We start from the raw sequence: 16,725 nt of genomic DNA, 5'->3' as shown, positions 1-16,725 counted from the left end.
GATTGGTTAATATCGGCAAGTGACGTCACAATGGACCAATCATAGAAATTGTTAGTACGGTTTGGCCATGCGAGCTATAAAACCATCTTTGGGCGACTTTTAAAATAGTAATTCATGAATAATCGGCAGTTTTTCCATTCATGTTCGCAGGAAAAACACATTGGGCTTAATTTTTTGCGTGTTTTTTCAGCAGGTATTTGCATTACGACTTGGCAACCACGGCGCACACGGCCGAAACAAGAAGTTCGTTAAAAAAGAGAGAGATGCTCTTTGCCAATATTCACAAGCTTAGAGGGGTGCCCTACCCCCCCCCCCCCAATGTCTCAACGGATTTACATTGATCTCAGGGGGGTCGGATTTTGGTCTCAAATCCGCGGATTTCCGCGAATCCACGGAAAAATCACATGCCTGAAGACTAGAGGTAATCCGTATCACACCTTATTTTTAGGGTCAGTCGGGTTTCGCCAATACAACATTTGTGTGCCTCAAATGCAGAGTGTGTTCCGGCACTGTTCCCTCAAAGCGCTGGTGTACATGTCATGCATTAAAGAGCCTCATAGTGGGCACTGTATTTTAAACATGCAATTAATGAATAAAGGGTAATGCATTAGGCAAAAACAAATAAATAATCGTTTGCTTATCCATAGATCACTTTCAGAAGTTTGGTCGGTCGGTAAATAAAAAAGTATAATGTGAAGTACTTGTTTGTATGTAAAACCCTCACTGACCACAGAATTTCCACCAAAACCAAATTCAATTTAAACCCCACTTGAATTGCATGTACATGTCTGACAGACTTGAAATACTGCATTTTTAAGTTCAACAATGTTTTACTTGTGTAGACACTGAGGATGATAATACGAAATATGGGAACCCTTACCCAGGTACGGCTAGACTGGGGGAAACATGTAGGAATTGGTATTTTACAACATTTCTTTTACATCTTCAATTTTCAGGCGAAAAAGTTCATGACTTTTTTGGTTAAATTGTTAAAAAAACTTTATTTCAAAAAAAAGTTCTACGGTCGGGACTGCCGAGACAGTCGGTCGAACGAGAACAAGCAAATTTTTTTTGGCCTTATTATTTTACCCCCAAATGTGTCGGTGGCAGTAAAAAGGTTAATTATTATTTAATGTTTTTGCTACACCCGTTATTTCTATTCTATTAGCACAAACTAGTGTGATTTAAAGAGAAAATATTTTAAGTTCAATGGGGAGTGCATACGCGTAGACAAAGCGTAAGTGACAGAGAGTATTGCGGAAATATTGTATGCATAACCAAGCGTACATTTTTTTGTAACACTTTGCGCAGAATGTGTTATGGCGCTTATACTGCATCGTGCTTTGCTGTGCGTTGTTATGCAAGAAGAGTTATACCCGTATGCGTAAATGATTATTAAGCTCAATATGCCCGTATGTATAACAGCAGCATAGCATGAACCCATGACCTTTAACCTCTGTTTGATGACCTTTGATGACATTAATTAATTAATTTATGTATTTATTTAAAAGGGCATTTCGTGATCCACAGCCTCATCCCCCCACTTTTCTCAAAAAAAGTTGAGATTTTTATATCACTGGAAACCACTGGCTACATAATGTTTATGTACAAAATATTTCTTGCAGATTAATTCGTTTAGCAAAGATATCGTGAAATTTGAATTCGCGTTCTGGTGCACCAGAACGAAATTACAACGCATTGTCTATGGAGCAGTGTAATACACATAATCATGCATATTAAACTCGTAAATGCAAAATCGGAATCAACTGAAATTTTGGGAATAGGCTTTTTCGTGGATATCTAATGAAAAATGACATAAATAGAGGATGCTAGGATCACGAAATACTCCTTTAACTAACCATTTCTTTATTCATTTAAAGGGTTATTATAATGCAATCACCAGCACAAAATGGTATAGGCCTAATCATAGGGACTTTTATTGAGCCCGATAAGCCCAGCTGATAGGATACTGTTTCACCCCGTTGACCCCATATGACCTTTGACCCCGGATGACCTGTTGGATGACCTTTGACGACATTAATTAATGTAATTAATGTATGCCTGTATTTATTTTACTGACTACTCCCTTTCTTACTTAAAGGGTTTATATAAACACTGTATAGAGCAAACTTGTACATATTGTACAGAATGCATCAGAGCTATTTATAGATGAACAGACAGTGCACACAGGGTGGCACTGAGGATTTTGGATTTTTAACAAAGATCCACATTTTCACCGATTTTGAGCCTAATTCTTTACCGATCTCAGCCAAATGTGACCTCCGCATTCCACTCGCATCAAGGATTCCACACACCGAGTTACAGCCCAATCGGACCAAGTTTTTTGACCTTTGACCATTGATTTCGACCGAAGGTAGCTTACGACACTCCCCGTTTTGGGGAGGCTCAGATCAAAACTGACGGAGCCTTTTACCCACATACATACACGCAACATATTATAAAGGCAAATTATAGTAAGATTATTTATAGGTATTTCATGTGATGCGTTTGGACAAATAACAGTGTGCAATTTTGAATAATGGGTCGTTGAGGTAACAGAATGAAAGTTACAAATCACTACATTTGTAGGTATGCAATGTGCTGTACAAAGAATGCATGAAGCAGCCATTCAATTGCTCCCAAAATACAATAATAACACAATAATATGCCTTACATGTAGGACTCGGCCAATGCTTTTCTTAAAATTCAAAAAGCCTAAAATCAGACATGTTTATATTCCAATGGACAAGCTGAACAATTCTGTCAGGTGCATTATCATAAAATCAATTTTGAGTCACTCCCAATCAAATGACTCCTATTGCTTGATGGCCCCACATACATGTAGACCTCACCTGTGCTTTCAGGTCTGCAGACATCTCTCTCACATTAAATGGTTGTACACTTTTTTCGATGCCATCATAAAAAAGCACTCGAAACGCCCCATTTTTCTTTATGCTTAAGATTTTGGCAGGATAGTAGCGACAATCATTCCAACGTGCTAGAACCTCATCCCCAATACCATATCCCTGCAATTGAAACACAAAAATAATGAATTAAGGTGTAAATTAGATGGTCACAACTTTTTTAAACGGCACAAAAAATATTACATGAATTGTGGGAAAGGCTTTTCAGCGGATTCAGTGCTGGACAAGTTTGGAACTGACAAGCTTTGATCAGGAGTAGCTCTTGACTTCTTCAGGACAAAGTACCTCAGAATTAGACATGAAGGCTACCCCTTGCCTACTCGCCCCTTCCCTGTTGACAAGGTGCAGTCTTCAGTGAACAGCTCTTTTCAGAGTCACCACTACAATATGTACTTTTATCTGTTGACAAGGGGCAGTCTTCAGTGAATGGCTCTTTTCAGGGCCATTATTGCTCATTATGTTTTTCAAACAAAGAGGTGTGTCATGCAATAGTTTGCCAACAAGACCTTGTCCTTTCAATTATAATTTATTCTGATAAAGAAGTGAAGCTCAGGCAAACTAGCACTATAATAAAGGGGAGAAAAAATTTGAATCAGCGCATGTTCATGATTACATGTACATGTCGTTGAATTCACAACCACACACACACCACAACAGTTCATGGCGGATCTGCCGGCAAATTTAACATGCAATAATTTTATTCTCTCGGAAATGTCACACAGCCAAGTAAATTAATTATAAAGAGAGATGCTATCTTCTGTGTTCTAGTAGGACATCATTCAGTTAAATATCAAATGCGGGACCACAAAGGATACATGAAGATTAAGTAAAGCTCAGGCAAATAATTTTTTTTTGCTTTAATTTATAAAATGTGCACTTGAAACAAAACCAATCTGCCTTTACTGATTCAATCAAAATGGCAATGATGATTACAGGTGACCCGTGAGGGTGGGTTTTTTTTACACAGGATGTGCTCATGTACAAGAGGTACATATTTACAAATATATTCCCTATATCTCAAAAATCAAAAGATCTTTTAGAATTAGACATGTAATTGTATGTAATTACTTGTATGTCTCCCAGGGAATGTCTATACACCCGGCAACTGTTTTGAACAAGCGAAACTATGTAATAAATCCTCCTTAGACTGTCCAGTCTTGATTCTGGGTAATGGAGCAATATAGGCCTACCTACCTAACTTTTGACCGCCACTGCGCTGTGGAACAGGCCGTCAAGTCACAGCAACTGACTGCCAAGTAGCCCAATTTTTAGTTTTTGAATTTTAAGCGCACAATACGGGAAATTTGTGCACTTTTATCCAAATTTGGGCATGCTGTATTGTCTATAATAAACGCTCCCCTCTAACGCTCCCCCTTAAATAAACACCGCCTCCAATTTCTCAATAAAAAGTTGACAAGTATGCAAACATTTCCAAGCTATATCATGTGAGTAAGCTTAAACTTGCATCCGTCATGTCAGTGACAATCGCTAAATTGCATGGACAAAACCTATTATGACTCGAACTTCTATCCATTTCATTAACTAATTATGGTAGAATTTCACTAATTGCATGCACTTACCGATGTAATTTTGTTCTATTTAGCACGAAAATGTCATTTTCCACACGATTCTGTGGGCACCACCATTAGTAAAGTAGTAGTATTGTTGTCATAAATCCCTAATTCGGGAAATCGGTCCTGATTTTTCACTGAAAAATCACTTCTAATAAACACCCCCCTTGTGGAAAAATGCAACGCCCAGGGGCGTTTATTACAGACCATACCGTAATTCATCCAATTGGGTGGAAAAGCACTTAACTTATAATAAGCTTCAATAAATGGTCACAAAACATATTGTTATTGCTATTCGGAACTACCGAATCTCAACAAACCTTGAAATTCAGCAAAACATGCTAAATAAAAGGAAAATATATCAATATCGCTGCCATGCCTCAAGTGACAATTGCAAAAGTAGCCCAATTTGAAGCCAGCAATTTCCAAGGCTCCCAATTAGGTGCCTAAGTTGCTGCGTTGGAGGCCTACTACAAAACCTAAAAGTAATGTGACCCTGCCTCCAGTTATCTCAAAAATACTCAGAGCTAAAATCACCTTCCTCTTCATACCCATACACCACTGCATTATATACGGTTTTACCCAAACTTTTCATTACCAAGGAGCAGCAAGTTGGCTCGCCAGGCCATGGTGAATGACTCTCGAGTAACCTAATTTTGAAGGATTCAAGACACCCGCCCAAAACCGAATATTTGAGCGGTTTCACCCAAATTCGGAACATAAATTGCCCAATTGGGTGGAAAAACACTGCTAATTGTTTCTGACTGATCCATAAATGGTCAAAAAACCCATTGTTATTGCAATTTGGAGCTTCAGATTCTTATATAATTCGACTAAAATTGAAAGAAAAATAGGTCAAATTACTGATACAACCTGACACTTGCAAAAGTAGCCCAATTTTAAACAAGTAGCGCATGGGTTTTTGAGTAGCGGCAACTATCCTCCAGTATCCCAATTGTGCACCTAAGGCAATGGCGTTGGTATCACTGTATATAGACCTACATGTAGCAAAACTGAGTTATCGTAAACACTACCCGAACACCTACCCTAACCCTTAAAGATAATATTGCGCCTGGAGCACTGTGTGTGGACTATAACTCAATTAATCTCTTGTTTTATTGACTGGTCTCAGTTCCTCCAGCATATCTGATATCGTAGTGAGAAGACCAGACCAAACTAAACTGAGGGGACACAATTGGTCTCAGTTCCTTCAGCATCTATTTTATATTGTAATGAGGAAACCAGACCAAACTCACTTGAGGGGACACAATTGGTCTTAGTTCCTCTGGCATCTCTTTGATATCGTAGTGAGGAGATCACGACTAAACTCACCTGAGGGGACACAATTGGTCTCAGTTCCTTCGGCATCTATTTTATATCGTAGTGAGAAGACCAGACTAAACTCACCTGAGGGGACACAATTGGTCTTAGTTCCTCCGGCATCTCTCTGATGTTGCCTGCCTGAACACTCTTCTCCAGGCCATCATAAAATCGTACTCGATAGGATCCATTGGAGTTGACGCCGCGTATCTTACCCTGATAGTAGCGTGTATCAGACCAGCGCGCCAAAACTGTATCCCCAACAATGAACACCTGCAAGAAAATGTGAAGTATTCAAAGAAAGTGAACCAACATAATTATGCACAAAACTACACACATGTGTTTTTCATGTCATGGCTCTTTAAATTTCCAAGGGGTTCAAATGGGAGAAAATGCACCCTAGGTTTATTTTATTTTATTTTATTTTATTCTCACACATAGAACCAAGTGCTTCATTACCAATTCCCACACATAAAACCAAGTGCTTTGTTCCCAATTCTCACAAATAATACCACTTCATTACCAATTCTCACACATACATGTAAAGCCATTTCATTACCAATTCTCACACATAAAACCACCTCATCACCAATTTTCACACATAAAACCACCTCATTACCAATTTTCACACAAAACCATTCCATTACCAAATCTCACACATAAAACCATTTCATTACCAATTCTCACACATAAAACACCTCATTACCAATTCTCACACATAAAACCATTTCATTACCAAATCTCATCATTACCAATTCTCACACATAAAACCACCTCATTACCAATTTTCACACATAAAACCATTCCATTACCAAATCTCACACATAAAACCATTTCATTACCAATTCTCACACATAAAACCACCTCATTACCAATTTTCACACATAAAACCATTCCATTACCATACCAAATCTCACACATAAAGCCATTTCATTACCAATTTTCACACATAAAACCATTTCAATACCAATTTTCACACATAAAACCATTTCATTACCAATTCTCACACATAAAACCATTTCATTACCAATTCTTAAAAACCACCTCATTAACAATTTTCACCAATAAAACCATTCCATTACCATGGTTGAACAAATTCATCAGGATCGGTAGAATAAAGTAAATCAAAAGGTTCTTATTTCTGATCCAATAAATTGCACTTACTGTGTACGTTTCGGGAATGCTTTTCTACAGGCCTCGAAATAAGCCAGAATTTCTGAGGGCCATTTGGGCCCTTGATCTTAATTTTCTCTACTCAATTAATCTATTTAGTTTAGAGCACTTCCATTAGTTCCATGCCTCAAATACCACCTTAAAAGCGGTGTGAGATGGAAAAGGTGCGAGTTCAAAAGCGCATAATATTTACAAAATGTGACCGTCCACCACGAATGAGCCGTAAATGTCCTCAATTGTATTCTGAGTTACAGTGTAAAATGGGCATGAAGGTCATATTCATAGGTATTTCAATTTGGTGCTACGTGTATCTCATTAAATGAGGTACACGTAGCACCAAATTGAGGTACCTATGAATACGACCTTCATGCCCATTTTACTGTAACTCAGAATACAATTGAGGACATTTACGACTCATTCGTGATGGACAATCACAAATGACATTACCTTCTCTGGTGAGGTTTCCCTGCGAGGAGCAGGCCTCAGTCGGTTGCTCTTATAATCCATCCACTCATCAAAGCGGGAGTTCCAACCATCAAAATGGATTAAAACGGTAGAATCCTCTTCATCCACTTGAACTATTTTAGCTGGATACCTAGATACAAAATCACAATATTATATTATACACACATCACACACACCCCACACAAAATATAAGCACCTACCAAAAAGTAATTACTACCCTTAAGGCCATGGGATTGAAAGTTTTAGATTTGCTTCTGTCACTTTTTCAAATCACACTATTATTACTTCGTTCATGAGTGCACAGATCGAAGCTGTTACAGGGTCACTCCATATGAAATCAAGGAGGCGCCCCACCTGACCCCCTCAGATTTGCTTTATATTTGAGTCATATATGTTGTACCTGTAAAAATATTAAAAACCTGCAAGCAAATTTGAGGTATGTAGCTCTTAAATGCAGCCATTTAAAGTTGGAGTAGGGGGGTCTAAATTTGGACCCAAAAGTTACCCTTTAAATAAATTTCATCTTTGGGAGTCTGTGCCTTCTTTATAAAAAGAAAGAGAGGTCTGAAACTTTGTATACACACTAACTGCATGCCTAATTTGTCAAAAAAGTAAAAAAAAAAAAAATTCTGTAATTGCACGTTGTGTCACGGGGTCATTAAATATGCAAGAAAAAATGTAATGTTTTGTAAACTGGCAAGTTTAGCCCCCCTAAATTCACATTTTTTGTCAGATTAATTATTTTTTGTTATCACTGATGCTATATAGGCCTATATGATAAATACAATGCATATCCAAAAAATTGAGGTCACAACTCATTTACATTTGAAACAGCGCCCTCACGAAGATGAAATTTATTGCAAATTCAACATTTTCAGGGGGTTCAAAGTCCATGTGGTCCACCTTCAAAATTTATAAAACATCACTTTTATATAACTACTAGTCTTAAATTACAACTTTGTTAAGTCCCAGTAATTGTATAGGTTGACTTCATATAAAATGACAAGCCCAAAGTTGACCATTTTCTTATGATTGCATGTAGTGCAAATGTGCCGAATTCGGAAGGCTTGAAAGTCAAATTGGCCACAATATTAAAAATAAATGATTAGATGAGTAGTTATTGGCCCTATTTACTTTTATTTCCATTTCATTTTCAATATATATACAGATTTGTGACTAATTTTGCATTTTTCTCAAAAATAATAACACATTGGTAACAAAAGTTATGTATATTATAGGGGCAAGGAATTTCAGTGACTCAAGACAAGCGGTATGTTATTTATGATAAGAAAAGAGGTACCGCTAGAATGTACCTCATTTCTTAACATACCGTAAAACCTTGTCTACAAGCATATAGAGTGTTTTTGATCAAAGCTAAATTAATACGAGACAGCCGTAAATATGCCAATACAATAGATTGTTCTTACAATAGTATTTGTTTGTATGCTTGTATTGGTAAATAATTTACTCAAACTCCATAATATTATAGTTTCGTCTGGATTAATTTAACTTTCACCAAAAGCACTCTATATGCTTGTAGACGAGCAGGAGTCGATTTAGAAAATTTACATGCACAAGTCACATTTGGGCTGAATAACACAACATTTTGCATGTACAGGCAAAAATTCTACATGCACAGAGCCAAAGTTACATGCATTTGTGCATGTAAAAGCCCTCTAAATCGAGCCCTACCAAGGTTTTACGGTATATAATGAACAGAACCACTTGTCTTGAATCACTGAAATTTCAGTGAAGTAAATTCCTTGCAGCTTCTTGAAAGGTTTTGTACTTCAGCATAAAGGGTTTTTAGCCAGTAACTTACCATTTATCAGAGAAATCTTGAGCTTGCAACTTAAACCCTGGTCTGAACTCAAACCCAGGTCTGACCATCTTCCCTCCTTTGGTTGATGATGCTCCACTCTTTCTCCTCTCTCGCTGGGTTTCTGTCATCTGCTCTTCTTTCTTACGCTGCTTGTTAGAACTATGTGTACCTGAGGATTCCTCACTCCTATTGGATGCAACTGATGGCGACCTTTCTAAAGGATGTTCTTCGGATTTCTGCCTTGTCCTACTTCGTCTTGTTTCATGTACAGGGTGAATAGGCAAATCAAGACTTCTGAAAGTCTCTCTTGACCCTTCATCCTTCTCCAACACACCTGTGGATGTCATTTCACATTTGACACCCTCTGAGTTATCAGTTTTCTTTAAATCTCCACTATGCCCTCCAATTTGCTGTTGTTCTTGTTGGCTTTGCTGCCCCTGATTATCAGCATCTACTGATTCCTGATTTGATTTACTATCTGCACTAACTGTTTTTCCTGTTTCAAGGTTCCTGTCAGCACCTTCCTTAACCTCACTATCAACTTTATCAACAGCTTTTTCAATATCAGCAGCATCCATAACAATTGTTTGGTCGCTGTCACAACTGTCATCTTCATCCCCTCTGTCAAAACCTTTGTCTGAAATTAATTTATTTTGCCCATTGTTTTGTTCATTAAAATTACCGTCTGTTGATTTTTCTCTGGCATCTTCTGATGCATCTGGCTTTACATCATTACCACCACCAGTCTCATCGTCATCATCACTCTTCTGCTCTTGGGACAATCCAGGGTGGTCAATAGACTTGTCAACATCTGCATCTATTATTGATGTCTTTTCTTTACTGTCAGCCTCTGCAGATGTACCCGGCTGTGATTCTTTAGTATTCTCAGCACCCGTATTCAGTGTGTTGTCAGAGGTTTCTGCAGCTGATGATGTTTCTTGCTCCATTTCTTTGTCAGCTTCATCATCTGAAAGAACCAACACCCAATCCTCACCAGATTCAGCCATCATATTCCTGTGAGAAATGAATCAATTGTATGTGCTAAATTGGTTATTGCGTTTAAGCTGCAGAGTGGATTAATGAAAATGTAGGCAAATATGCAAATAAGCTCATCAATATTCATAAATATGTAAGCTCATTAATTTTCATAAACATGCAAATAACATGACACAAAACTATACAGCACTTCAGACCACCATATCCAATCACCATTCCAACATTTCCAAGTTTGAAGTTGATCGGTTATTGCGTTTAATAAGCTGCAGACTGGATTCATGATTGTAAACTTTGTTCACACAGCTTGTTTACAAACCTAGAAGTTTGTGGTTGCATTGTTGCTCCTTTTGACCATGTTACGACCAACCAAATTATCTGGGCTGGAAGCCATCAAGAGTTTTTTCTCAAATTGGACCATCTTCATATAAAATACCCCACAACAAATATATCTGAATTAAGATTTTGTCCAATATGCCAGGATATGTTCACAACATAGTCATGTATCAGTCTCACCCACATAAGAGTTCCAAAAACATACCCTGTTACACCAATTTTTCATGAATTTGATACCCTATTCACATTATGCATGTAACATGCCCTAGTCTGAAAAAATAACCCTTTTACATGAATTTACGGATGCGCCTGATCCCCCCCCCTGCACCATTACAGTATACCCTCATTACCCCCCCCCCCCCCAGGATAATATAACAATTACAATAATAACTCAATTTTCAAAAATGCCTCCTTTGGCCCCCATGGACCAGATCGTGTCACAAATATTCATTTCAAAAGAAAAAAATGTGCTCCAACATTCCAAACATAAACAAGTGCAAAGTGCTAAAAACAATTCCCATTCAACGTGTGGGAAACTGAAGTGTCAAAACTGAAAGTCAGAGAAGTGCAAGTGGCTACATTTAGAGTCCAAAGTTTACCGTTTTCTAAAATCCATTTTCCGTGTTGTAATCCGTGTTGTAAAATTTGTAAATCCATGTTTTATGAATAAAGCTTAAAATATAAATTAAACAATGATTATGAATGATATTAATGTCACAATAAAGTGTTCAATATCGCGATCAACATGCTCTGATTGGAATATTCTAGGCCGACTATTAAAAGATGAATAGGGCTTCATGTCTTGGTAATTATACCTTTTATATTTCGTTACCGGTATTATTAAACAGTATTTTTTATCATAAAAATTGACACACACAACTCAAGATTGTTTTTAACATTTGTTTCTATTAGTATCTTTTAACAATTTTTGTCACGTCATATAAAAATGTAATTTTACGTGTTGTACCTCCGATTCCCTGAATTTCTTCTTCTTTTGGACTCTAGGCTACATGTTTGCAGGCCTTGTCTTTTGAGGCAAGTGAGAGTGATCATTCACTCACCTAAAATGAAGCTGAGGAGAGCTTTTTATCACTCGCCTATATTTGGTGCAATACTAATACAAGTAGGGATGATCATCAAAATTTCATGTTGCCCCTATTGCTACAAAAGATTGTTTTCTGGAAAGTACTCATCAGCAGAAGTATTTTGGTGGTTAAATGGTCAAAATTGGTCAAAAACTTTTCGAATTATGAATTTTCAAAGTTTCCCATTCTGACCGGTCATTGGAACGAAATAAAATGACAAAGTCCAAAAATAGCAATGGGAGCAAAATTGGTGTAAGCATATTATATATTTACCTTTTTATATTATTTTAATATAATATATGCAAACATGAAACAAGCAGATTGTGAAAGTATCAAAGGGGTTTCTTATGAAATTTGCACTATAGTCAATAGCATAAATTATTTCTTCAAACCGAGGCACTGAAATCATGCTTTTAGAAAACATTTGCCAAAAATCATCCAAAATGGCCGAAATGGCACAAAATCAAAAGTCCAAGTGAACTTTTTTTCCACAACAATATACACTACACATAACAAAAATACTACTACAAGGGATTTTTAACATAGGAATCCAAACAATCAAGTACCAACATGCACAGCTTTGTCCTGGTATCACTTTTGGGGTGTCAACAAAATGTTTAACCTCTACTGTGATTGGCAGCTGCAATTTAGGGTGCATCAAACGCCCCTCAATTTGGTTAATTTCAATAGATCATTCTGTCCCTAGTCTTAAAATGTGCCAATGATCATAAAAATAAGCCGTGCAAAATTTGAAGTGAATCGGAAGTTGTCTAGTGGGGCCTCCGAGAACCTAAAGTTATTGCATTGGGTCTATGTATAAAAGTTCGTTGACCCCTGTACAATTTCAATTAGAAGCTTGCCGATGTTTTTAAATACCCGCTAAATCCAAACCATTTGGTCTCAGCAGCTATAATTCTCGCGATTCACAATACAATGCGCCGCCAACGGTTGCTCTTGCTAGTCCAAACGTTGATTTTTAGGGTCGACATCGCCTTCCTAGCCACCATTGGGTTTTTACGCGAGTGTGGTAATAATAATGCTGAAAACAGCTTCACAAAGGATTCCGTGTGATCAATAGATCGAAAATGGATACACTACAATGATTGTAAACTTCTGTAAGTGTACATTTGCGTGAACGTAATTATATTGACATTTACACACACAATGACATGTTCGATGTTCCCGTGTTGAATTCGTATACGCGGGCTTTGGATGTCGACATTTTCCCATGATACACTGCGTATTTTGGCCTTTCCCCAGCTACCGCTGGAGGCGCATCGTATTGTGAATCGACCGAATTACATGAGCTGATAGTATGAATAATCCTCTTCGAGCTAATATTGAAATAGGCCCGTAATTATATAACAGTGCGTTCAGGACAGTGTCATTTTTGTTGCATTTGAGATGAAAACATGCATTTCCTGTGCATTTTTTATGGTGATGAGACAATCGCACATGGAATTTCAGAGGGATTTTGATAGCAGTTCCATTAAAAAAAGCTGCTATCATAATGAGACGAAGATCTAGAAACACCCCCGAAATGCCGTTTTTGGGAATTTTGCCAGTAGAATTTGATGAAAGTCAATCTTTGACAAGATGTAACTTTGCTACGGAAAGTGCTATGACAAAAAGGTTTTCAGTTTTACCCAGGCGGCGGATGACATGATCGAGCCGGCAACTCGTGAAACCGCCCGGCCGTATGGCATTTTCCATATACTCGGTTAGTTTTGTGGGGTTCATTATGGAACCCCCGTCCCCAACGGTTTTAGCTTGTATTTATATTATTTATCAACATAGGCCTATTTGTTTGTGATATTTCAAGCGTTTTAAAATTTCAAAATAATCCCATTCAATTACACGGTTGTGGATGAAAATTTACTGAATTTAGGGACTGCACGTCATACACCACCTGGTTTTACCTTTCTTTACTCAAGGGCTTTAATTTGATATACAAAATGATGCAGTTTGATGGCAAATTTGAATTCACCTGGCATACCAATATTACCTTGGCGTGAGACCGTGACCCATGGCAATGCATGAGAGTTAACAGCCCTGATATACTGTAAAAGTCAATATTTTCGCGAGAAGATATTTTCGCGATTTTGAAGATTTTATCAATTGCGCGAGAATTAAATTTCACGGTTTTGATATTGATACAATAGAAACCTAATGCAAAAGGTTATTTTCGCGAGTTTTCATTTTCGCGATTTTACTCGCGAAATTCGCGAAAATAAAAACCTCGCGAAAATTTCCACTTTTACAGTAGTACAAGGAATTTATATGATGTCCTCATTCACAAACTGATACTATCTGTCCAAACAGTCCAATGGCAATGGCGACAAGTTTACGTGGTGAACTAGGGAAAGTACGCAATCCAATTCCCATTCAAACCAAGGAAACTGAAAGTGCAATCGAATCCCCACTATAAGCTAAAATATTAAATAGTTTCTCGATCGTGAGAGCTCAATAGGCACGCATAATGGATGGCAATTGCGCGCGTACAACACCTACCACACACACTTTTGGTAGCGCTGCATTTCCTGTGCGTGTTACTGTCAGTCAGCGCTTCTCGTGTCATTCCACAAAACTTGCAACATTACGCAGTGCACACAGTACATTCATGCTCTCATGATCGAGAAATTATGCAGCTAAAATAATAATTTCTCGATCATGAGAGCATGAATGTACTGTGTGCACTGCGTAATGTTGCAAGTTTTGTGGAATGACACGATAGCGCGACCGATTGTGCACGCACAGGAAATGCATGACTACATCATATATACATTACATGTCATTGTCATGTGACTCATGGCAACATGCTAGTACGAGGAACCCATACCGTAGGTATGCTAGGTGAATTCAAATTTGCCATCAAACTGCATCATTTTACATATCAAATTAAAGCCCTTGAGTAAAGAAAGCAAATACCGTAAAAGGCCGTCGCCTTCACTGATTGGCTTACGATTGCCATGAATGGTGTTTGCAACCAATCACAAAACGGGTTACAAATAAATAAGGCGCCCATCTGAAATTTTGTACACGTCCATGATGACGTCATGCCACGAGGTAGCCGGAGGCTTCGCTTTTCTGCTAGCTTTAAAAGCGAGCGAGTGGTATAAAGTCAGTTTCACACCTGTGATTTATGGAGCATATCATAAAATCTCTGAGCACATACACAGTGGATTTGACAGATAAAAATGACATTTGCAATTCTGAGCAAGGGGATTCCATGAAAATTGAAATTGAAGATTATGTAAGTTATTCTACAGGATCGGTAATAATTAACAGCTGGTCTGCTGTATTTGAAGTGCATATTGAAGTTTGTAAGTTTGTGACTTCGTCATGTTCGTACGTTATGTGCAATAGATATTACAGGAAGCTTAAATTGGCACGCTTTCCTGCAATTTGTCTGTCGCTTACGAAAGTTATTGGGAGTTCAGGGCACGTCACACCGAGTGTGACGTGACCTCGCTGGGCATAACCAAAACCTACGTTGCTCCTTCCTCACGCGGAGAAGGCCAGTGGAAATCGTAGTGACGGAGTAGCTCGTTCACGTAGCGGTTTCGTTGTCCCACTGGCCTACTAACATAGATTGCCTGGCGATCGGAGTGTTATCGTCAGAGCACCTCGGACTAGTGACGGAGGTGAACTGAGATGGCACTTCAGTGCAAACTTAGATAGGGCAGCACCAATACGAAAATGTCATACCAATAAATGATGTGTCTGTTTTGCCCGTTATTTAAGGGGGTACTACACCCCTGCCCAATTTTTTTGCCTATTTTTGCATTTTTCTCAAAAATTATAGCGCATTTGTGACAAGTAAGATATGTATATTATAAGGGCAAGGACTACAACTACTGCACTGAATATTCAGCAACTCAAGGCAAGTAGTTATTGATTTATTGATCAAATATTGGTTTTCCCTCATTTTTGACTGTAACTCCACAACTGTTGTCTGTGCTGAAATAAAATTGCCAGTGCAGTAGTTGTAGTCCTTGCCCCTATAATATACATATCTTACTTGTCACCAATGCGCTATAATTTTTGAGAAAAATGCAAAATTAAGCAAAAAATTGGGCAGGGGGTGTAGTACCCCCTTAAGTTTGTGTTGCGAACTAGGCAACATCATGAACATGCACTACTAGACTCAAGATGGGGAAAAGCAAAATAAAGAATAGATTGATCGAAGGAAAGGCCAAAAGCATACTCAAAATTACCTTTAGTTCTTTGATTAGCAACTGATGTTACACGGGAACTTGAAAACCCGACAAATATAAAGCAAACATAGCAAAAGGCTGAATGGTTGAACTCCTATATTCGTGCGTATTGTTGCGTATTGATCAATGTAGAAATTTTGTAAGAGTAAGTACCTTGGTCAATAAAGACTATACGCAAATTCACTGCCACTGCGTTAACGCATGGTCAATGTTTGACGCTATGAAAGGACGAAAGATTTAGGCTAAAATAGATTGTTGGTACATGTATTTCTCTCCTCCAATAATCTCATCATAATTATTTTCACCCCCGTACTCTCTCACCCCATAGTACATTCATACCCTACACTTTCATAGATTGAATCCTCCCTACATCATGTACACCACACATACAAGAAGAACCCAGATGTGGTTGCACATGAACTAAGCATGGATTTGAGTTCCTGTAACAACTGGCTTATTAACAATAAATTATCATTAGGCCAAGTAAAATAAAAAACATGTTTCACGTCCGGGTTTTTGAAAAAAAAGGAGGAAGAGGGGCTTTTTATTTTTATTTTTATCGCAAAATCGGTGTAAATACCCATAATTAGAGCTGCTTTAGCATATACAATAATGCCTGGAAAAAGGAGGAGGCCTCTTTTTATTTGTTGTTCTGAGAGATAGGCCCCCTCTAACTATCACAAAATCTTATAAAAGTGTTTCTTGTATATTAGCAAGGCTATAAAAAGCATCTCTACTGTCTTCCTAGACATATTTTTTGAAAAGTTATAACTGAATTTCAAAAAATAAAAATAAAAATGAAGAAACCTCAAAAAAGGA

General features: G+C 37.8%; 1 protein-coding gene across 4 annotated transcripts in view; it reads right to left on the bottom strand.

The window, feature by feature from the left end:
• Window positions 1-16,027, bottom strand: part of LOC140144293 (uncharacterized) — a 41,895-nt gene extending 25,868 nt beyond the window's left edge. For all 4 annotated transcript variants that reach the window (XM_072166113.1, XM_072166115.1, XM_072166114.1 and 1 more), the window contains exons 1-5: window positions 15,907-16,027; window positions 9,276-10,289; window positions 7,436-7,583; window positions 5,903-6,088; window positions 2,853-3,026 (exon numbers count right to left, since the gene is read on the bottom strand). In XM_072166113.1, the coding sequence (XP_072022214.1) occupies window positions 2,853-3,026; window positions 5,903-6,088; window positions 7,436-7,583; window positions 9,276-10,285 (1,518 nt within the window). In that variant the 5' untranslated portion in view covers window positions 10,286-10,289; window positions 15,907-16,027. The remainder of the gene's footprint in view (window positions 1-2,852; window positions 3,027-5,902; window positions 6,089-7,435; window positions 7,584-9,275; window positions 10,290-15,906) is intronic.
• Window positions 16,028-16,725: the final 698 nt, after the last annotated feature.

The sequence above is a fragment of the Amphiura filiformis genome, unplaced genomic scaffold (assembly GCF_039555335.1).
Source record: "Amphiura filiformis unplaced genomic scaffold, Afil_fr2py scaffold_48, whole genome shotgun sequence".
NCBI lineage: Eukaryota > Metazoa > Echinodermata > Ophiuroidea > Amphilepidida > Amphiuridae > Amphiura > Amphiura filiformis.
This window is presented reverse-complemented; position numbering and strand designations above follow the sequence as displayed.